This window comes from Oryx dammah, unplaced genomic scaffold (assembly GCF_014754425.2).
Source record: "Oryx dammah isolate SB20612 unplaced genomic scaffold, SCBI_Odam_1.1 HiC_scaffold_4, whole genome shotgun sequence".
In the NCBI taxonomy this organism is placed as follows: domain Eukaryota; kingdom Metazoa; phylum Chordata; class Mammalia; order Artiodactyla; family Bovidae; genus Oryx; species Oryx dammah.
Window position 1 is genome coordinate 9,658,967 of NW_024070188.1, and position 24,482 is coordinate 9,683,448.

At 41.8% G+C, this 24,482-nt stretch overlaps 1 protein-coding gene across 3 annotated transcripts in view; it reads right to left on the reverse strand.

Annotated features, from left to right (window-relative positions):
- Positions 1-17,712, reverse strand: part of IBTK (inhibitor of Bruton tyrosine kinase) — a 94,409-nt gene extending 76,697 nt beyond the window's left edge. For 2 of the 3 annotated variants that reach the window (XM_040239105.1, XM_040239106.1), the window contains exons 1-2: positions 17,525-17,711; positions 4,458-5,148 (exon numbers count right to left, since the gene is read on the reverse strand). In XM_040239105.1, the coding sequence (XP_040095039.1) occupies positions 4,458-4,964 (507 nt within the window). In that variant the 5' untranslated portion in view covers positions 4,965-5,148; positions 17,525-17,711. Of the gene's footprint in view, positions 1-4,457; positions 5,149-17,524 lie in introns of all 3 variants that reach the window. The other variant, XM_040239107.1, reaches the window with a different exon arrangement.
- Between the last annotated feature and the right edge of the window lie 6,770 nt (positions 17,713-24,482).

Here is a 24,482-nt window from a genome sequence, read left to right on the forward strand (position 1 = left end):
GAAACTTAGATCCCTGCGGATTTTACTTTACCATTTTTATAAATTCATCCTAAACTTTACTGGACCCTATTTGCATCTTCTTAAGTAGCCCCAAATGCATAAAGGACTAGGAACTTTTTTTTGCCTTTGGAGTTCCCTATATATGGTGGTCTGATACTTTTTAATATGCTCACTTTAAACTCTAAAGGTAGAGGACCAGTTTGTAGTGTATCTCATTTATTTAAAGATCAACTCTTTACACATTCCCCAAAGAGGAGATAAATTCACCAGCTTACCAAATAGCATCTAAGCATAACAAAAAAAACAAGCAAAAAAGGATTCTTTTTTTTTTCATTACAATATCTCTAGCACTGAGATCACTGCCTAATACACATTAGGCACTAAAGAAAAATTTCTGTTCCAAATACTTTACCAATAGGTTATCATTTAGTCCACGCACTCTTATGATTCAGCTAGTTCTTCCATAAGAAGTTTCTGCTGAGGGTTTTCATCTTTGGCAACTGGGAACTGACAGCATGGGTGTATTTTTATTGTACAATTTTAGCACTTAATTTTAAAATTTCATACTATAAAGTTTTTACCAAATGTAATTCATTTAAAATGTGTTTTTCTGTATAGGCTCTTCCTGGTCATCCATAACACCTTAAATGCTAGAGTTGTCAGCAGAAGCGAAATTGACAACAAACACCTCTATCATTGCAGCCCTTCCAATTAAAGAGTTAAAAGGGGAAAAGAAAGAAATCTGGACTAAAAAATGCAGATGGATTACAGCAACATGGGAGTACTCAGTGGAAGAAAGACATTTCTATGGGATATTTTATCAGTGGGAAGCATCCATGTTGGATGTCTATCACTGATCAGAAGGACGCTTGATGAAAATCAGACAGTCAAACCAAGAGCAAGGTGGCCCAAGGCACAATGTCCTGGCCTCTCCTGGCCAAGGCAGCAAGAATGACTGAGGATTTCTAAAGGTAAATGCAAGCCAAAGGGAGGGAAGGTCCAAAATTCATACCAGAACCTATTTCAAACTGAAGACCCAAATCCTCACACCGGAATGGCAAACCCTAGGACAGCAGAAAGCCAAAGGACGTTCTCAGGCTTGAAAGGGTCAGCGGTCACCCAGTTTCCAGCAGAAACTACAGGGAGAGGGCAAAGCAGAGCTGACGGATGCTGTAGCACTTACTAAGCCAACTCTTCCTATAAGAGGTTATAACAAGGGAATTAAACTGATACCCAGCGGCTTTAGATATGACAGGAATTAACAATACTATTAATACTTACGAAGTTTTTCTTCACTGAAATTCCCTGGGGAAAAAAAAATGAGGACGGTACTATCATTATCCTTTCTTTTATAGTTGAAACTGAGGTTCAAGATTCAGTAACTAATCCAAGATGACTTGGTAAGTGGCAGACCTAGAGAGTTTAGCTCCAAAAAGGATATTTTGCTATTAATATATACTGAAAATCATTCTGATCAGTAAATGTTACTACCTAAAGACCATGACCCAGATAATCACGACGGTGTAATCACTCATACAGAGCCAGACATCCTGGACTGTGAAGTCAAGTGGGCCTTAGAAAGCATCACTACGAACAAAGCTAGTGGAGGTGATGGAATTCCAGTTGAGCTGTTTCAAATCCTGAAAGATGATGCTGTGAAAGTGTTGCACTCAATATGCCAGTAAATCTGGAAAACTCAGTAGTGGCCACAGGACTGGAAAAGGTCAGTTTTCATTCCAATCCCAAAGAAAGGCAATGCCAAAGAGTGCTCAAACTACCACACAATTGCACTCATCTCACACGCTAGTATAGTAATGCTCAAAATTCTCCAAGCCAGGCTTCAGCAATATGTGAATTGTGAACTTCCAGATGTTCAAGCTGGTTTTAGAAAAGGCAGGGGAACCAGAGATCAAATTGCCAACATCCGCTGGATAATGGAAAAAGCAACAGAGTTCCAGAAAAACATCTATTTCTGCTTTATTGACTATGCCAAAGCGTTTGACTGTGTGGATCACAGCGAACTGTGGAAGATTCTTCAAGAAATGGGAATACCAGACCACCTGACCTTCCTCTTGAGAAATCTGTATGCAGGTCAGGAAGCAACAGTTAGAACTGGACATGGAACAACAGACTGGTTCCAAATAGGAAAAGGAGTACGTCAAGGCTGTATATTGTCACCTGCTTATTTAACTTATATGCAGAGTACATCATGAGAAACTCTGGGCTGGAAGAAACACAAGCTAGAATCAAGATTGCCGGGAAAAATATCAATAACCTCAGATATGCAGATGACACCACCCTTATGGCAGAAAGTGAAGAAGAACTAAAAAGTCTCTTGATGAAAGTGAAAGTGGAGAGTGAAAAAGTTGGCTTAAAGCTCAACATTCAGAAAACGAAGATCATGGCATCCGGTCCCATCACTTCATGGGAAACAGATGGGGAAACAGTGGAAACAGTGTCAGACTTTATGTTTTGGGGCTCCAAAATCACTGCAGATGGTGACTGCAGCCATGAAATTAAAAGACGCTTACTCCTTGGAAGAAAAGTTATGACCAACCTAGATAGCATATTCAAAGCAGAGACATTACTTTGCCGACTAAGGTCCGTCTAGTCAAGGCTATGGTTTTTCCAGTAGTCACATATGGATGTGAGAGCTGGACTGTGAAGAAGGCTGAGCGCCGAACAATTGATGCATTTGAACTGTGGTGTTGGAGAAGACTCTTGAGAGTCCCTTGGACTGCAAGGAGATCCAACCAGTCCATCCTAAAGGACATCAGCCCTGGGATTTCTTTGGAAGGAATGATGCTAAAGCTGTAACTCCAGTACTTTAGCCACCTCATGCGAAGAGCTGACTCATTGGAAAAGATTCTGATGCTGGGAGGGATTGGGGGCAGGAGGAGAAGGGGACGACAGAGGATGAGATGGCTGGATGGCATCACGGACTCGATGGACGTGAGTCAGTGAACTCCGGGAGTTGGTGATGGACAGGGAGGCCTGGCGTGCTGCGATTCATGGGGTCGCAAAGAGTCGGACACTACTGAGTGACTGAACTGACTGAAAGACCACTATGCAAACACCTGTTGTCAAGTCAAAACCAGCATATAAGCCCCTTAATGTCTTACAATGTGACCACAAGTTCCTTGAGGACAGGAACTTTGTTCTGCTTTGTTCTTCTCTGGTCCTCCACAAACACGACTGAATGCCTGTACAAAAACAAACTGTGAAATTTAAAACTCATGATTTCTGACAGTTTTTAACTTGCATTTATTAATGAAACAATACCGGGGTATATCTCAAAACATTATTTGTCTAACCAGTTCAACAAGCCTAGATTTAATCTACTTCATGGGAAATTTAAAATAAACTGATTCTGGGAAATCTCACGGACAGAGGAGCCTGGTGGGCTACAGTCCATGGAATTGCAAAGAGTCAGACACTACTGAGCGACTAACACTTTTGGGGCTTCCCAGGTGGTGCTAGTGGTAAAGAACCTACCTGCCAATGCAGGAGATGCCAGAGACATGGGTTCAGTCCCTGGGTTGGGAAGATTCCCTGGAGGAGGAAATGGCAACCTGCTCCAGTATTCTTGCCTGGAGAATTCCATGGGCAAAGGAGCCTGGTACGCTACAGCCCACAGGGTTGCAAAGAGTCGGACATGACTGAAGCGCCCTAGCACGCATGCAAAACTGATTCTGATTATTAATTTTTTAAACAACTATAAAAACTTTGCCTTTTCATACTGTTTATGGACAGCAAGGAGGTCAAACCAGTCAATCCTAAAGGAAATCAACCCTGACTATCCAATGGAAGACCTGAAGCTGAAGCCCCAATACTTTGGCCACCTCAAGTGAAGAGCCAACTCACTGGAAAAGACCCTGAGGCTGGGAAAGACTGAGGGCAGGAGGAGGAGGCTGCAGGGAACAAGATGGTTAGACAGCATCACTGACTCAATGGACATGAATTTGAGCAAACTCCAGGAGATACTGAAGGACAGAGAAGCCTGGTGTGCTGCAGTCCACGGGGTCACAAAGAGTTGGACACAACTCAGTGACTGAGCAAAATAACAATAAAAACTTAATCCCTAGCCAAACAAGAAATGAACACACTACTCAAATCAGAGTCGTTATATGATTTCAATAACTAGCACCCTTTTAAAGCAGCTAATAATATAGTTTTAGAAAAGGAAATCATACTTCTTAAAAATACTGAAAGATATATAGTACTGTGTAAGTGACAAAATGTCTGGGATTTACTTTAAAATAACACGGAGTGGAGAAAGTCAGTGGAGACATATTAAATATGTAACACAAAATTGGCCAATAGTTTACAATCTAAAAATGGTTACAATAGTAAAAGATATCAAGTTCTTATCAATGACAAGAACACCAATCTCTTCGTGGAGATTAAGAAAAACACATGCCAGACCAAAGGGTTTTAAACAAACAGATGACACTTACCTTCAGTAGAGACCAAACACAATCAATATGTCCATAAAAAATGCTTCTATGCAAAGCTGTCCATCCTGACTCCTTGTCTTTCACCAGGGGATCCACTCCTTTCTCAATAAGCCAATCTAACACTCCTTTTTTTCCACAGGAGGCAACCAGGTGGAGGGCATTCCGGCCAAAGGCATCCTTGATGGTTGCAGCGTTGTAACAATGACTGGAGAGAAAGGCCTTAATCTGGTTTTCACTCCCCTTCGTTACCACAGAAAGGACATCTGAAGCATGCGTCAGGGAGCGACACTTTGATGTGCAGTCAGGGATGGAAGAATTCATCCTAATTGTTTTTATGCAGCTTCCTTCTTCAGAATAGTCAGATAATTTTAAAAAATGAAAAAGCCAGGCCACAAAGCTGCTATTCAGAAAGACTGATAGAGAATAAATGGCCTGCTTAGGGTTATAATTTAAATCTTCCTGGCAATAGTATAAAACTATATAGATTTGTACAATGTATTTTGGCATTTAAATCAAAAAATTATAAATAACTCTATAAAGTTTATATCAAATACAAGTTCTTTCTTTAAAAAAGAAAACTTTCCACAGTTTATAAATTATTCCTGGAGTCAAGCACCAAGGGGGAGTGAGGAGGGGAACTCCCCCTCCACACTGTGTGATCCTTTTAAATATCCATAATTGCAAGGGTGACCTGTAAGAGAAGGAGAAACAAAGTAAAAAATACAGAATCTCTCTCTTACTCAAGTATTTTACAATACAATTATCCCCCTATGTAGTGCCTCTGATTCCTACTTTCAAAAGCAAGCAATGACAGGCTCTGACTTTAGTTGCTCCTCCTCCCCTGTGATACTCTCCATATGGAATTTGCGGCAAAGTTAAGAGCTTCACTGACAAAAGCTCGGCCTCCTCTCCCAGTTTTGATGAGGGAGGTGAGTTCTGCTTGACTATAAGCCTGTCTGAAAGGTGGCTCCATCCACCCCCACTGAGAAAGTTGGGGAGGAAAGGAAGTGGATCCACCTGGCAGCCACCTTCCAGCTTGTTTGCCTGGATTCTACAACATCACCATACAGATGACTGGAAGGGTCTCTCACATCCGAGGTATGTCTAAACTCTTTGACTTCACTCAGACTTTACCTCAGGATCCAGGCATTATGGGTAGGTATGTATATGGGGAGTGATGAAGTTAATTCATTTAATCAGGCCCTGCATGTATCACAAACCCAAGCCTACGTCAGTCCACAGTTACAGATACACCCGTCCAGGAAACCTAACAACAATCAATCCTCCAACTCTGCTTTGGTGCGCTCACCTCCCAGTACAAAATAGGACCTGCACGCCTCAGTAGGAAATCCCCAACCTCCTAGTCAAGCACACCCTGTTTCAGAGTTGCCTCTTCCAACATTCTGCAAAATTCTCTCTCTCTTGCCCAAAATCCCCTGGAAGCCTGCCTCACTGCTAGTGAGAATTGAACTCCCCGCAATCCATGGGTTGTTTTCCCTTGAATAAAGAACGGCAAAGTTGTTACCAATATTTTTAAATTTTGTCATCCGACAGGAGAGAGAGTGTGTGTGAGTGAGAGAGATGAGGGAAGGGAAGAGAGGACAGAAAGGAAGAGAGAGGCATTACTGTGTGCCATTCCTGCGCTGTAGGAGATTTCAAGCCGTGAAACTGCAGTCACCTGTCCCTACTTCATATGTAACTTTGAAAGAAATGAATTTTGAGGTCATCTTGATATTGTGTTTTGGGTGGCCACAGTTTTGCATTATCTGCTCTGTTATGATTGCCAAAAAAAAAAAAAAAAATTAACCAGGTTGTAAAAAAAAAAACTTTTCACTAGTAGAAGAAATTTTCACATACTGAGATATGGAAAGGCCATTCTTGCTTATACATGATTTGGCTTTAAATTTATGCTAACTAAAAACAGCCTGTCTTATGGCCTGTCAAACACACTGGACATCTGCTTTTACCATTAAAGAAGAGTGGGGCTCGCCATCCAGTAACACAAAGCTTGAGTCACAACCCACTGCAGTAACACACTGACCGTACGTCCTGAGCAAAGTTTAGGCTGGGAAAAACAGGGTGAGGCATTCTACACTGGGGACCTACAGGCTCCACGACAGGTAAGACACCCAGATTCTCGCACCTCCCCACACAGCGAAAAACACCACCATCATTTACTTGAGATATCTGTCATTTGTGATGAGCAGTACTTTTACCAACATGTACGCGTGACTGTATGTATTTCCCAGCAAAAAAAAAAAAATCATGTTTATACTGACTCCTCCCAAGTTACTGAGATGTTGTTTCCTGGGTTACAGTCTGCAGTTGAGTTGGAATAAAACCCTCATTTATTCTGACTATGGGTCACTGGTTATTTGCATCGACATCACCTTCACATCCGTAGTATTCTGTATCTGTATCAGTCATCCTCTCAGCGTTTTTCCAGTCTCACGTTTAAGGTTAACTTCTGTGTGTTACTCTTTTCTTCCAGAACCTTCATTACTTCTCTCCTGTATTTCTACACTCTAACCAGTTATACCTCCACAAGCTATAAACACACTTAAATCTACTGTCTTTATAGGAATCCTACTTGAAAACTTTACCCCTTAAAACTGAATGATCAGGCTTCCTCGGTGGTCCAGTGGGTAAGAACCTGCCTGCCAACGCACAGGACATGGGTTTAACTCCTGCCCCAGGAAGATCCCACAAGCCTCAAAGCAACTAAGCCCGTGTGCCACAGCTCCTGGGCCTGCACTCCGAAGCCCTCCAGCAGACAGCTGAGTCCAGGAGCCACAGCTATTGAGGCCCGCGTGCCCTAAAGAGCAGTCCCCACTTGCCACAACTAGAGAAAGCCCTCGCGCACCCATGAAGACCCAGGGCAGCCAATAAAAAAAAATTAAATAATCATTATCACCAGCACCTCCACCACCACAATAACCAACACTCTTACCATTTAGTATTTACTAAGTGCCAGGCACCGTGCTAACATTGTTTTCTCTGCCTGGAAGGTTCTTCATCACAGAGGGAAATGTTAATTAAACATCAGGTATTGGAACTTTCCTGGTGGTCTAGTGGCTAAAACTCCATGCTCCCAATTCAAGGGGCTGAGGTTTAACCTCTGGTCAAGAAACTTGATCTTGTAACTAAAGACCCTGCATGCCACAACAAAAAGATCCTCCGTGCCCTAACTAGAACCCAGGGCTGGTTCTAAATAAATATTTTTAAAAATATGCCAAACAACAAGTATCAAAACAACTGGATAGCTGTCTAGGGGGAAAAAGTCTATAAACACTTATTTCATACCTTACACCAATATAAATTCCAGATGGGTCAAACATAAGATATAACACCATAAAAATACTAGATGAAAACCAAAGAGACTCTTTTTTATAATCTCAAAGCACAAAAAGTCTCTCTAAATGTGACTTAAAATCCAAAAGTTATAAAACTCCAATAAATTCCATCAGTTTAAAACATACATAAAAAACTTTAGAGACAAAAAAGGAGAAAATTTTTCCTTTAATATATCATCTATACAAAATAGTAAGAGACCAACAGAATAAAAGTCAAAGAATATGACCAACTTTCTCACACAAAAAGGGAGGTGGGGTGAATTTAAATGGATTTTTAAAAAGAAACTCATCTCATTCAAAATAAATATAAATTAAAACTACAATGAGACACTAATTTTATCAGAAAGACAAAGATCAAAAAGGTTGATATCACTATGTATAGACAAGAGTGTGGAGAAACAGTACTTGGTGAGTGTACACCAGTACAGTTATTATAGACAGCAATTCAGTAATATTTGCCAAAATGTAAAATGCACATTCCTTCTGACTCAAACAATTTTACTAAGAGTTTATCCTGTAAAAATATATCTATGTGTGAAACAGCATAAGTACAAGAACAGTCACTGCATCAATGCATGAAAAAAAATCTTCATAGTTAAGATAGTTATGGTATGTCCATGCAAAAGATTGTTCATGTATCAAAAAAAAGGCAGCTACGTATTTTCTAATATGAAATAGCCTGCAAGATAAATTGTAAAATGCTTCTAAGACTAGATGCATGTGTGATGCCACTTATGAGAAAATGTATATGTAAGCACATGTTTATGCTTAAATAGACATGAAAGATGTTTAGAAGAACATACAAGAAAATGGTTAATAGTGGTTGCTTCAGGGAAGAGCGCATGGCTGAAGACAGAAATGCAAGGCACACTTACTTTTTACTACAAACCTCTTTTGAATGCTTTAACAAGTGCATGTACACATTTTAAAAGAAACATACATCTTAAAAACACACAGAAATGCTAATGTGTTGATTAGAGAGGCCACAGGCAAGTCAAGAAAACTCAACCATCACACATGAGCCTCTAGTCTTTTTCGAATATGCTAATGTTTCTTGCTTTGCCCTTTCAGATCTGGAGAAACAAAACATTATTTGTCAACCACCTGATGGAGAAGGAAATGGCAACCTACTCCAGTGTTCTTCCCTGGAGAATCCCAGGGACAGGGGAGCCTGGTGGGCCGCCGTCTGTGGGGTCGCACAGAGTCGGACACGACTGAAGTGACTTAGCAGCAGCAGCAGCCACTTGATAAACTACTTATCTTCAGTTTCTTCACTGTTACAAAACTAAACACCAATATACTAAAAATTTTATATCTAGAGTGGACTACTTCACATTAAGCATTTCTCCATCACCTTTTATTTATCATCTCCTAATTATCTTCTCCTCTCAGTATTTCTGTCTTCTGGATTTTAAATGAGTAGTCAATCCACCTATAATGCCTAGATTTTAAAGCTTTTATAGGAGAAATTCTACATAAATTACCTTTTCCAAGGTATCAAATTAAGTTCCAAAAATACTTTTTTCATTTTAATTTATTTTAAATATGTAGTCAGCCCTTCATATCTGCAAGTTTCACATCTGTTAATCGAACCAAGCTTGGATTGAAAGTATTTAAAAATTCCACAAAGTTCGAAAAACAAAAGCTTAATTTTGCATCACGCTGACCAACTATATTTACATAGCATTTTCAACTACAGTTGACCCTTGAACAACACAATGACCCTCTCATAGCCAGCTTTCCCTATGCTGGTGCTGCTAAGTCGTTTCAGTCATGTCCGACTCTGTGCAACCCCACAGATAGCAGCCCACCAGGCTCCCCCGTCCCTGGGATTCTCCAGGCAAGAACACTGGAGTGGGTTGCCATTTCCTTCTCCAATGCATGAAAGTGAAAAGTGAAAGTGAAGTCGCTCAGTCATGTCCAACTCTTTAGCGACCCCATGGACTGCAGCCCACCAGGCTCCTCCGTCCATGGGATTTTCCAGGCAAGAGTACTGGAGTGGGGTGCCACCCTATGCTAGGTTCCTCCTATTCACAGTTCCATATCTGCAATTTCAACCAAAGGCAGATCTTGGTAGTACTGCAGTACACATTTATTAACAAAAATCCAAGTATAAGTCGACGTATGCACTTCAAATCCATGTTGTTCAAGGTTTAATCATATTTACATAGCATTGGCATTGTATTTAGATATTGGAAGTAATCTAAAAGACGATTCAAAGTATACTTGTATGCAAATATTAAGTCATTTTACATACAGGACCTAAGCATCTGTGGATTCTGGTATACCACTGGGGTCCTAGAACCAATACCCGACTGATATCAAGAGACTTCTGTATTTATATGAAGGACAGAGGAAAAACAGTTGTATGACTATTTAGAGGGACATAAGTGAGTTTACATGTATGTACAGGAAAAACTTCTGTGCAGCAGACATAAACATTCTAAATCCATATTTTCCACGCCTCCACTCCCATTTCAAACCACACTAAGTCAGAAATTCTAAACCTAATTGGTTCCTAACTATTATGATTTCCCCATTTGGAAATGACAGCACAGAACTAGAGAACTCCTAGTTCTTTCTAGCTCCAGTTCTGTTTCCCCTAGACTACATGTAAACCAGCTAACACAGTGTTCGGCAGTTAGTAGACATGAAAACAAAGTACCAAAGCCTCAAGTAGTTTAAAATGTTAAACTGGAAAACATGATAGGTGGCAAAATAGTCACAAGTACTTAATTCCTTTGAGGCTCTAAAATTTTGTGTTTTCAGTGTCTTCCTAATACCTAAAAAGAACCACTTACATCAATCACTCAAACCCTACATGCAATAATTAAGGTACAAGAGAAAAGAATTCCCTCATTTGTTATGATACATACTTCAAGCACTTAATGGGAAAAAAGAATATTAAATCTAAATAAAAGTGACACTATACAATATGTAACGAGAGGCACATACAGAGTACTATGGACATAAATATGGAAATGACTAAGAGCTAGTACTTCTCTCAATCCTACATATTTGAATTCAAATATAGCAATGCCAGCTGTTACCAATTATGTAACTACAAAGTACAATAATCTCTCCAAGCCTTCATTTCTTCACCTGAAAAGAGACAATGCCACCCACCTCACAGAGTTTCTATAATGATAAATGAAGCTGCTCAGCATGGTATCTGCCACCAAATGTATATTCCACAAATAGTAGTTTTTATTACTACCATTTCTTCAGTAACAAAAAGACAGCTTTTATCCCAGAGCTCATGTTTGGTCTTGCAATATCTCTGTCACTGGTTTCCGAGCACTCTCCTCCAAGGAAACCATACATACCAAGGTTACCAATGACATACAAATTGCCAAATATCACTTGGGGATAATGTTACTTGACGTCCCTGCTGTTGAATCATTACCACCACATTCACATCTCCAAGGAGTACTGAAAGGACAGGGAACCACTGAAGTATTTACGCATAGGCTCTCTCTCCTACCACTTCTTCCAAAGGCATCTTCCCTTCCCCTGACATTCAAATGCTGGGCTTCTCTCAGTGTTCCACCGAGTCTTCCTTTCCTAATTCATACTCTGCTTAAACAGTTTCAATCTCTTCCTGTCACTTTAACCTATGTGCTCATAATCCTCAAACCTGTCCCCTGCCCTCATGTTTCCCCTAAACTCCTGGCCCAATGCCTAGTGTTAACCCAGGTCTCCCGCACTGCAGGCAGACGCTTTAACCTCTGAGCCACCAGGGAAGTCCAAGCTATTTCTATAACACTATGCTGCCTCCTCAGTGCATCTACAGGTCACAAGATACTGCAAAAACAAAAATACGTAGAGCTTAAGGGCTTTCCTGGTGGCTCAGATGGTAAAGAATCTGCCTGCAATGCAGGAGACCCGGGTTCAATCCCTAGGTTGGGAAGATCCCCTGGAGAAGGGAATGGCTACACACTCCAGTATTCTTGCCTAAGAAATCCCATGGACAGAGGAGCCTAGGGAGGGCTACAGTCTTGCGATTGCAGAGTTAGACACAACTAAGCAACTGACAGTTTTCACTGTTACTCTTGATATTCTGTTCTCAATATTCATCGATAATACTTGAGTGAAAATATAGCTCATTTAACAACTGTATTGACTGAACAAGATTTATTATCTAGTACACAGTCTACCATCAGCGGGTCACAGTTTAGTATGGGGGAATGAACTGCTTAGTAGAAGGGAATGAATTTAAGCAAGTTCTAAAAAAAATCATGATTAAAAATCTATGGTAAAGATATAACAAGTGACTCATAGCAATGTAGAGTCAATAGGAGGGATAGAGAGATTTCCCAAAGGATATGTATAAACGAAGACTTAAGATGAGCACGTGTCGGCCTGGGTTTAATGGGCATTTGAGGCAGAAGTAAGAGTAAATATAAAAGCACTAAAATCACCTTGGTCCATTCTGAAAATTCCAAGAAATTCAGAAAACAGAAATGCATAATGCCTTATATATATATATATATATACACTGGATGCACTAGATTATAGACAGTCTTACGTGCCTTTCTTTAGGGATAAAGAAAGTGAGCAATCAAAAACATATTTAGGACCCTGAGTTGATTAGACGTGGTGATAACTTCTAGGTTTCTGGCTTGGGCAGCCAAGAAGAAAAATAGAGGGTAAATACTTTAGAAATCAGAGGAAACAAACTTAAAACAAAAAGAACAAACAGAAATTAAAGGTGAAAATTTGTTTTATATGTGATGAAGTGTTGATGAGAAATTGAGTGGAGGAGTATAGCTAGCTACAGGCAATTGTTAACCTTGAAGACTGGTTCACTATAACGGTACCAGTCACTAGAGGTTGAGCCCTCAACAATGGCTCATAATCCTATGTATACACTTGGTTAAAAGTTCAGTTATATTCCTAAAACACAAATCTGATCATGCTAGTCTCTGAAATATTTAAGACCAAAATGAAACAATATATTTCATGCATTAATAGCCTTGTGACCTCAGAAAGAGGATGCCAGTTAGACTTGGCGATTACATAGCACATAAAGTTCAGACTGTGAATTCAGAACACTGAGCTAGTAACTCAGATACACCACTAATTAAATTATAAATTACCCTGGGCACATCACCCATTGCCTAAGCTTCAACTCTCTCCTGTAAAAAGGGAATAACTATCTCCTGAGTTGTTCTGAAAAATCAATGAGACAATTCATGCACATATAAGTACCCAAGAAATGTTATGAAGGAAAAAGGAACATAGTGATATATATAGATCAGAAAATGGAGTAACTATATTAAAGTCCCTTCTACTTGGAACGTTTTTACTCAAACCTTTACAAGGCTGCCAACTTGTCCATGGCTTACAAACGTTATGTCTACCATCTTTTGAACTTTCATATGGACAAGCATAGTGCTTTACATAAATGAACTTAATCCTCTTTCCAGCCTGTATTGCCCTGTATATATTATTACCTTTACTTTACAAAGAGGAAATTGATGTAAAAGCTTGATGTAAATTGATGTAAAATCACACAGATAGAAAACAGTGTGAATTCTACTTATTCTCTCTACCCAAATTGCTCTTTCAAAATGCAGTTAGGAAATCTTCAATAAGAACTAGAATGCTGCTGCTGCTGCTGCTAAATCGCTTCAGTCGTGTCCAACTCTGTGCAACCCCATAGACGGCAGCCCACCAGGCTCCCCCGTCCCTGGGATTCTCCAGGCAAGAACACTGGAGTGGGTTGCCATTTCCTTCTCCAATGCATGAAAGTGAAAAGGGAAAGTGAAGTCGCTCAGTCGTGTCCGACTCTTAGCAACCCCATGGGCTACAGCCCACCAGGCTCCTCCATCCGTGGGATTTTCCAGGCAAGAGCACTGGAGTGGGGTGCCATCGCCTTCTCCAAAGAACTAGAACAGTGTGGCAGAAAAGAATTGCCCTTACTTGCAGTCATAAGAATTGGGCTCCTACTAAGGATGTGGTTTCAACAAGTCCTTGTATTAGTAAGAACTTAAGTTTTCTGAACTGTGTCAAACTTGGGATGCCACCAACCAGTCTCAAAACAATGTCTGCTAGCAGCTGGTGACCACGACCTTACTTTTTAAAGGCCTCCTCTTATATTTTTAGACAATGAATTTGCTTTAAATCATATGTTAACAAGATGAGAAAACACATGTGCAGAGACCAATAGCACTCGTTATCCATATGTTAATACCACATCAAGAGTTAAAACCTACCTAGATAAAATGAGACAAATGGCTAGAAGTCTCCCCAAAGCACCAGGGCCAGACTGGGTTTCTGACTTACTCTCCTGAAAAGAAATGTGACCGATTTTGTCTATTAACATTCACACTGTCACTTGTCCAACTACTTCTAACTGGGTCTGTGACACCTACATCAATCATACTGGGCTAACAGGACAAAGAAAATGTGTATGACCACGCCAAATAGCTCCATTTCTCCAGACAGGGTAACCCAAGCTCTGACTCTATCTAGACCAGGATCAAAACTGCTACCAAACGTAACCTGGTTCTTACTCCTGCTTGAGCCCCTGGTTACAAAATATTCTTTTATTGATATTTGGCCCCTGACTTTTCCAATCTAGATTATTAAATTTTTCTCTTCCAAATTATAACTGTTTTATATCAAGATGACGGTGATGGAGAGATACCAGCCACTCCTCGGAACAGATCCTGCCAAAATAACAGCAGTAGTCACCCTGGGTTCCTTGGTGAGACAGAACAAGAGCTCTGTGACCCCAACTAGGTAGAGTGTATGAGCTCCATGTCAGTCTAAACAAGCTAGAGAAGACAGACCTTTGCCCTTCATCTTCCCAATAAAGATTCTTGGGGTTCATATCTCTCAGCGGGGCTTTGGGGCAGACATTACCTTGTCAATAAAGGTCCATTTGGTCAAGGCTATGGTTTTTCCAGTGGTCATGTATGGATATGAGAGTTAGACTATAAAGAAAGCTGAGTGCCGAAGAATTGATGCTTTTGAACTTTGGTGTTGGAGAAGACTCTTGAGAGTCCCTTGGATTGCAAGGAGATCCAACCAGTCTATCCTAAAGGAGATCAGTCCTGGGTGTTCTTTGGAAGGACTGATGCTGAAGCTGAAACTCCAATACTTTGGCCACCTGATGCGAAGAGCTGACTCATTTGAAAAGACCCTGATGCTGAGAAAGATTGAGGGCAGGAGGAGAAGGGGACAACAAAGGATAAGATGGTTTGGATGGTATTACCGACTCAATGGACATGGGTTTGGGTGAACTCCGGGAGTTGGTGATGGACAGGGAGGCCTGGCGTGCTGTGGTTCATGGGGTCGCAGAGTCGGACACGACTGAGAGACTGAATTGAGCTGAACAGTTTCTCCCCTGTGGACAGAAACTCCATAAAAGCAGGACAATGGAAGAGTCTGGGCCCTGCCCAGATAAGAAATAAAAGACCGCTTATTCCTCATTCTTGAAGTCAAGGAGACCTTGCGGTCTACACATGAAAGGCTCCTTAGAGGTCAAAAAGGGAGAAGGCATCACCTCACAGTAAGTGATGTCAACTACCCATAAGCCTCTGCACTAGAATCCATCTTGGCTAAGAGATGAGCAGGCACACATGGGAAGTTTCTAAGCTATACTAAATACAGACTCAGAAGCAGGCAAATCAAAATGACTGGCCAAATGAAACCCGGAAGGCCTAAAAAGTAATTCAAACTACCATGAGGGCACAACTCTTTTCTGCCTAATAATTACATGTTTCACTTGGAAAAAAAAAAAAAAATTGGATTCCTACCATCTAAAACCCTGTTCAAGTAGCTTAATCTCCCTAATCCAAATTTCTTCATCTGTAAAATGATAACAACCTGCCTTATGAGTGGAGACTTTGCCTACAAAGATTTTAAGTTCCTGAAGGGAGGGAAGGGAATGCCATACCAACTTATATTTCTCACAAAATTATAATATGTATTCAACCAGTAGGTTTTTTTTGAAGACCTCTCTAAAATCAAAATATCTTCCCTAAAGACTTGTATCTATGTTAACTGTTACAAAGCTACAAATTATAGTGACTTATAATCAAAGAATATTTAAAACTTTAAATTCCTTCTGTAAGCCCTGAAAATATTTCACCTAATTTTAAAACATCAAGACTTACTACTTTAGGAAATAATTTACCTTTATCAATACTGTATTTCATTCTAATGTTTTCTCAATTATTCTCTGGGTACAAGAGAAAAAATTCAACATTGTATTAGCACAAAACCCAGTTTCACAATTGAACAATTCCCCAAGTTTAAGGGGGCAAGCACATCTCTGGAGGTGGCAAAGAATTACCACCTATTAATGACAATAATGGGTCCCTCCAGTGGTTAAGATTCTGTGCTCCACTGCAAGGGGTACAGGTTTTATCCCTGGTCCTAGTTGGGGAACTAAGATCCCACATGACATAGGACACGACCAAAAGATTAAAAAGAATAATAAGCTAACTTTGAAATCATTTATAAAAATTAACCACGTAACACTGAGCTCCTTATGTAATATGGTCTATTGAACTTTACGGTCTTGAAGCATAATGTACATTAGCATACTGAAAGCCGTGGACACAAGTTTTTCAAAAAATTTTTTAAATAATAGAAGAGCCATTTTTTTTAATTCCTTGAAATAAGCTGCTTTGACTAAATATCTGTACTTTCTGCAAGGATCTATACTATAATTCTTTTTAGAAAGCAGCTCTTTCTGCCCTGAATCAGTTTCTAAAATCCATAAAAATCAAGGAATTCAAATTAGAAAGGGCAGGGACTTCCCTGGTGGTCCAGGGGCTAGGACGCTGGGCTCCCAGTGCAGGGAGTCCAGGTTTCATCCCTGGTCAGGGAGCTAGATCCCAGATGCCCCAACTAAGACCAAGTGCAGCCAAATAAATAAACATTTTAAAGTTAAAAAAAGGGCGGGGTGGGGGGGGGCGGCAGTGAAAAGATCAAGGATCTATGGCAGGATATGAATTTGGACATCACGGGCATAGAAACACTGGTTCTTTTATCATTTCTGATAAATTTCGACTTTCAAACCCCCTACCTTCCATGCATGGGGGAAAAAAAAAAGGTGTCACATCAATTTCTGCTTCCTGACCTGTCTGGTGAACACCCTTTACGTTTTATTACCTACGCTGGAAATACGGAATCACGGAGATCCTGGGTTACTTATTTCGCTGCTGAACTAAAACTTTACTTTTGTTTTTAGAAATCCGCAACATGATACAAGAACAGAAGGCCTCTATCCTGTCTCCTCCATCCCCCAAGAAAAGAACGGGTCCCTTTCGCAGAACAGTCGATTCACTCTGCACTTCACCGTTAGCATCCCCAGAGTGAACCAAAACTTCTGTGACGCGACGAAGGGGCTGAGGGATACGGGCGCCTCGAGGAACGGCTTCACATTCACGCTCGAGGGACAGTGACAGGAGACAACCACCAGAAACGAGCGGCGCGACGTCGCTGGAAGGCGTGGCAGGAGAACCGCAACGTAGCGCGCTGCCAGCACACACCATTCACGAGCTCGGGGAGGAGGCGGGGAGGTGGCCGCTGGGACTCGGGCCACACGCCGGCCTCGCGCCGCCTCGCGCGGAGCCCGGCGGCCTCGGCGCCGCGGAGTCCCCTGCCCGCTGTCCCCCGCACCCTGCGGGAAGATCACACCGTCCCGTCGCCTCTGCCCGGCTCCGTACGGCCGGGCGCGGCCGAAGCCTCCCTCACCAGTCGCTAGATGAAAATACGCCAGTGGTCTCCGCGGGGTGGGCGCACGGCAGCGCAGGGACTCATCCTCAGTGAAAGCAGCAGGAGAAAGCGAAGGGCGCCAGTGGAGGCCGGTCCCCAGGCCCGGGTCAGCTCTGGAGGCGGCTGCAGCTACAGCCGCGTCTACAGGCGCCTGGAAGCAGGGTGGGAGGTGGGTCTCGGAGGAAAGGCCGGTGCGGGCGGGACCTAGGAATAAGACGGGCGCTGATTGGTTGGGGCTCGTGTATGCCTCTTGAGGATTGGCTAGTGTCTGCTCAGAAGGCCTCGCGTGGCAGCACCGAAACTGTGGCCTTACCCTGGCGCCCTAAAGGAACTTGACCCCGCCGGCCTTGGGACTGCCAGCGCTGGCGGGTGGGGGTGTGCAGAGGGGGACGGCGGGATGGGGGAAGGCCGCGGTCGGGGACTCTTAAACCAGCGCGGGGTAGTGGAAATGTCCGCCTCGCGTCAGCTGTCGCTCAAGGAGAAATCCTGTTCGCCCCCACAGCCGGAGACTTGGCAGTTCACGATAAACCCTGGTGGAGAGACTGAACTTGGGGAACCTGGACGGATCCCTTGGTCACCACGCAACAGAAACCAAAGGCGTAGGCATCTGGCACCTGAGTTTCCTCCCCGACGCCCTACCAGTGGGGTCACTGAAAAGCTCAGGGCGCGGTCTAGCAGAGAGACAGCATCGCCGCTCCCACACCCAGATGATCCGGGGGCGGGGGGGTCACTCTCTGGGTCAGAAGGCGTCAGCGACTTAGATCACGGCTGTGCGGGTCCAGCCGCCGACCCGGCGCCCGCCAGTCACTGCCTGACGCCAGGCTGGCTCTATCCTTTTTGCCCCCCTTTAACTCCGCACGGAAGGGCCGTTTTTTAAAACAGTCGCGTGAAAAATGAGGGAGGAAAAGCAAGCAGCCAATAATCGACACTAGGGTAGCGAAGAAGAAACACCCTGCCTGGGAATGGCTAATACTGTAGGCGCCCGGTCAATGTTTGTTCGGGGAGGGCTGGGTGACTCAGAACAAACCACTCGAAGTCAGGAGGTAGCTGTGCGGCTCCGCCACGTGGTCAGTTATACAAGCCATTTAGTCTCTCTCATCTGTAAAACGACAGAGTTGGACTAAATGTCTTCTTTGGGACGGTCCATTCAGCTGAACTCATTCAGGAGCCTGCCTTGTGGAAGCCTAAAGACACCCAGCTGGTTAGTGAAGAGAATAACTAGCTCTGTTTTGTCTCTTTGCCCCTTGTTCTAGGTGCCCTTCTTTGACAGATAACAAATACTAGTTTATAATGTAAACATTGAAGTGATTTTGAAAATAAGCTATGTTTGATGACTTTTATATTCACGCACAAAGAAGCTAGCAACGGCAAGCAAAATAATGTAAATAAATGCACTGACCAAAGATCAAATATTTTATCAGTCTCTGAGCAAATTAATTGGCTTTTTGGAAGCCTCCATTTCCTCATTTGTAAAATAGGAGCCACAGTGCAATTACCATTGTGAAAATGTAATTATATAGAGACATATTGCACTTAGCAGAGTGCCTGGAACACAATAACCCTTCCTAAATGGTAGATGTTACTTTTTATAAATAAGTATTTCCTTAGCAGTGGAATTATTCTAGTTCTGTTGCAATTATTCCATTTATTTTAACAATAGCCAGTGTTAGGCACTTGTAAACAATAGGGATCCAATTAGTGAACAAAACACTTACATAGACCCAGATAATCCCACACATAAGAACTGTTTGCAACTTGTACAAAAACTGCAAATAATACTATGATAAATTGAAGCTTCCAAAGAAGTGACACTTGAACTAAGATTGGAAGAATGACTAGATGATAACAAGATGAAGCAGGAAAAAAAGGACACTGCAAGCCAAAGGAAGTGAGATTGCTCCCCATTTCCCTGGAAGATTAGATGTCTTCAAAGACATACTGGTAGTTTGCAGGATGGAATACTGCAATGATTAGGAAATAGTACAAATAAACGAAAATGAAATGAAAAACACATTGGAGGTGAGGTTAGTGAAGGAAGAGATCAAAATTAGCCGTTAAAAAAAAAATTCTCTTTGTGCTGACCCAGAGAAGAAAGAAGAGAGAGAGCTATACCAGTAGCAACTATTATCTGTGTGGTGGGTTATTGGTGACTTTTAATTTCTATCATTTTGAATTTGTCATTTTTATTTTCAATAATTAAAGTTACTTCATTAAGTTAAAAAAAATGGAAGTTTAGAAAAATAGTTGACTGGAATCTCCAAAGTAGGCATAGGAAATTCCCTGGTGGTCCAGTGGTTAGGATTCTGTGCTTTCTCTGTGCTTTTCAACTCCTAGTGAGAGAACTAAGAACCCAGAACCCTTATGGTATGGCCAAAAAACAAACAATTTTTTAAAATTAGGCTTAAAGCAAGAAATCTAAGGATGGCTTTAGAAGATTACAGTGATTTAGAGGCAGAGAAGTAGGAAAATAGTCCTGGCATCAGGAATGGAGCTTGAAATTAGGCCAAGACAGAGCATCGCAGAGATGTTTGAACCACACCATTCCCTAAACTCCATAAATGCCACTTTTCCCATGTTAATTAATTGTGCTATCCTTCATAATCAGAATGTGTTGTGCTACCATTGAAGTTGTACAGAGACAAGGAATACAGTACTCCCCCCTACTTCAGCTGGTGACAGAAAAAATATCAGAATTTGTATGGTTGCAATGAACCAAAACCCAGACCTGCTCAAGTTTTGCAAGAGTGGTTATCACTACTGGAAGATAGCAATGCAGCTGGCCTACAGATGATGAGAACTTTATTGTCCGACCTGATTTTCTTTCACTCCAAACTGCCTTCCAGGTAAGAACGCGTGGCTCGAAGCAGCTTTCTGACACCCACCTCGGCTTTGCCACTAGGGAAGATAGCACTGAGCCCTCTGCCTCAAGCACAAAAACTCAGGGCCCCTGAGGTACCCTGATATTCTCTCAGATTAGGTGAAGCGTAAGGGCTTCATGACTGACAGCCTTTATTAGAGTTCTATAGTGGCTCAGTGGTAAAGAATCCACCTGCCAATGCAGGAGACATGGGTTCAGTCCCTGAATCAGGAAGAGGCCCTGGAGAAGCAAATGACAATACACTCCAGTATTCCTGCCTGGGAAATTCCATGGACAGAGAAAACTGGGCTGGCTACAGTCCAGGGGGTCGCAAAGAGCCAGACATGACTTAGCAACTAAACAACAAATAATTGAAGCAGAATGACTAGTTTCCCAAAAGAAGACAGGGTACAATGGCAGATAAAATTAGATAACTCTTCAATGGAAGGACTGATGTTGAAGCTGAAACTCCAATACTTTGGCCACCTGATGTGAAGAGCTGACTCATTTGAAAGACCCTGATCCTGGGAAAGATTGAAGGCAGGAGGAGAAGGGGACAACAGAGGATGAGATGGTTGGATGGCATCACCGACTCAACGGACATGAGTTTGAGTAAACTCCGGGAGCTGGTGATGGACAGAGAGGCCTGGTGTGCTGCGGTTCATGAGGTTGCAAACAGTCGGACATGACGGAGCGACTGAACTGAACTGAGGGCATTTCTATACTATTAGATCCAGGGGTTATGGTCTCTGCTGCGTCCTCCCCATGGGAAAATTATCCTTCTAATTCTCACTTAGAGGAGGCAACCTCCTCACAAATCTGTGATGCCTTCCCTGATGCCTTTTCCTAACAGTTATCCTCTCTTCTCTACTCGTTCTCTAGCTTATTCATATTACTGCGTCACACTGGGTTGTTTTAGATTTATTAGCTTTACATGTGGGTGCAGTATAAGTAAAGGTCCTAAAGGCAAACTGTCTGAATATAAAAATTTACTTCTATTATTACCAGCTTTGAGACCTGAGGCAAATTACACAACCACTCTAGGCCTCAGTTTCCTCACCTCTGATTGGCTTAACAGTACCTCCTTCATAAAGGCCTTATGAAGTTTAATGATTTCATATATATCTCAGTACTGCCATTACTGGGCCTAACAAAGCTTGATATCCCTGAAATCTTCTGGATAAATATATTTGCATGAGCGAGTTTGAGAGGTGGGATTGGGAGACCCAAGAAATGACCCACAAGATGGCAGTGTTTGAATATAACTTTAGAAATATATAAGCTTGAAAGCAGAGTTCACCAATAAACCCAAAAATTCAAGGCAAATACTGGAGAAATTCAAGACCATTTCAAAGCCTACATGAGGCAACAAAAATTGTAAGAAATCAAATCAATGGATTTGTCAAGCTTAGCATTCTTTTATAATCAGGACAAACTCTATTCCCCCTTTACTACGAGAATTTGTAGTGCTCATTTCTCAGCCCACCCTAACTTAGATTTGCTTGTGTTCCTTCTTTGCCTAACTATGTGATTAAATCAGATTATCACAACTGCTTCTTTAAGAAGAGGGAGTGGGAGGAGGAGGAAGAAGAGGAGAGGCGATTGGGGAGGAGGAGAAGAAAAGCAGGTTGGATTTAAAATGTCAGGCTGGGCACATACTGCATGCCACAAATCTCTAGACCTGGCAGGAAAAGCATCTTTAAAATTGAATTTTAAAATTCACAAATGAGTGCATTGGAAAATAAGAACATTGGCTCTTGATGGTCCAGAACTTAGGAGGAGTCTCTGAAAGATGGAGAGGAGGCTGGATTGGACAGTAGAAAGTAGTAACAGCCCCGAAACAACAAGACAGGACTGCTGCAAAAGACAACAGCAGGGCCGAAAGTGTTCCACATCCAGGGTGGCTGTCAGGAGCAGAAAGGAATTCATACTAAGCCACAAAGTGATTAACTGGCCTATCACAGCAGGAGCAGATAAGCTAAATGAAATCTTCTTTAGCCTCCCTCTTCAATGAACACAGCTGGGATATTTGCCTCCAGGTAGAATACAGGACCTTCAGTTTAAAACACAGGACAGTGGCCATGCGGAAGGTGAAACCTGGAGTAATCAGGAAACTCTTATACCTCAACACTAGCTACTAGCTCTTCCTGTTCAGCAGCATGACCCGTCCCTTCCTCATACCCCTAAAGCAAGACAGGTATTCAGGTGTGGCTACAGGTCCTATTCCTCCCCGCAACAGACATAGCCTCCTCCACAAACAATATTGTTCTAATCTCTTTTGTGCGCAGATGAGCACAAAACTAAGAATCATCAAATATTTAAGGAAAACTAACATTGTGAGAAATATACATTTACAATCGAAAGAAGCTCAGCAGAACCTAGGCAGAATAAATTCAAAGATAGCTATGCCCAGAAACATCATAGTCCAATAGCTGAAAACCAAAGATGAAGAGAAAGCACTCCGAGAAAGATGTAGTATTATATAAAAGGAAGAATGACTTGAATCTCCATGGATTTCACATCATAAACCATGAAGATGATGTGTGTGTGTCCTAAGTCACTTCAGTTGTGTTCCACTCTTTGTGACCCTATGGACTGTAGCCTGACCAGCTCCTTTGTCCATGGAATTTCCCAGGCAGGAATACTGGAGTGGGTTACCATTCCCTTCTCCAGGAGATCTTTCCAACCCAGGGATCGAACCAGCATCTCTCATGTCTCCTGCATTGGCAGGCAGCTTCTTTACCACAGCACCACCTATGAAAAGGACAGTAGGTCAGTATCTTTAAACAGCAGAAGAGAGAAAGCTGTTAACCCAGACATTGTCCCTCAGTAATGAAGGCAAATGAAGATATTTTTAGAGAAACAAAAAGTAAGAGAAGTAACTGTCATCAGAACTGGCCCACAAGAGATGCTAAAGATCTTCAATGGGAATGCTGCCAGTCGGAAACTCAAAATTTTAGGAAGGAAGGAAATACAGTCAACTCTCAGTTTTCACAGATTCCGTATTTGTGAATGCACCAGTGAGCTAAAATTTATGTGTAACCCCTAAATCAGTACTCAGAGCTTTCCCAGTCATTCAGGGATACACACATTCAGGGATGCAGGGCAGCGGAAACTCTGAGTCACCTATTGCAGGTGTTCTCAGCACGTTCAAGATGGGATCAGACGAGACAAAGTTCTGCCTTCCTGTTTTAACTCTCAAGATGCAAACAGGTGTCTTTATACATTGCCATGTTTTTTGCATTCTTGTGCTTTTTATGGATGATTCTGCTCTTTAAAGTGCCCCCCCAAAATGGAGTGTTGAAGTGTTCCTAAGCCCAAGAAGTCTGTAAAGTTGCTTTGAGCAGAAAATACATGTGTTAGATCAGCTTTGTTCAGGAATGAGTTATGGCCATCAGTTTAATGTTAAAAAAAAATTCAGTTCAATCTTGTTTATCATTTTCTTTGCTGTGCAAAAACTTTTAAGTTTCAATGGGTCCCACTTGTTTATTTTTGTTTTCATTTCCATTACTCCAGGAGGTGGCAAAGAAGCTCTTGCTGTGATAGATGTCAAACAGTGTACTGCCTATGTTTTCCTCTGAGAGGTTTGTAGTTTGGGGCCTTATATTTAAGTCTTTAATCTATTTTGTGTTTATTAGTGGGTATGGTCTTAGGAAGTGTTCTAGTTTCATACTTTTACACATAGCTGTCCAGTTTTTCCAGCACCACTTATTGAAGAGGCTGTCTTCTCTCCATTGTATATTCTTGCCTCCTTTGTCAAAGATGCAGTGCCCATAGGTTTTTGGGTTTATTGCTGGACTTTATATCTTGTTCGATTGGTCTGTATTTCTGTTTTTGTGTCTTGGTGTCTTGATATTGTCTTGATAACTGTAGCTTTGTTGTATAGTCTTAAGTCAGAAAGGTTGATTCTTCCAGCTCCAGTTTTCTTTGTCAAGATTGCATTGGCTATTCAGGGTTTTTTTTGTTTGTTTGTTTCCATACAAATTGTGATTTTGTTGTTGTTGTTGTTGTTCTAATTCCATGAAAAATACCATTGGTAGTTTGATAGGGATTGCGCTCAATCTATAGATTGCTTTGGGT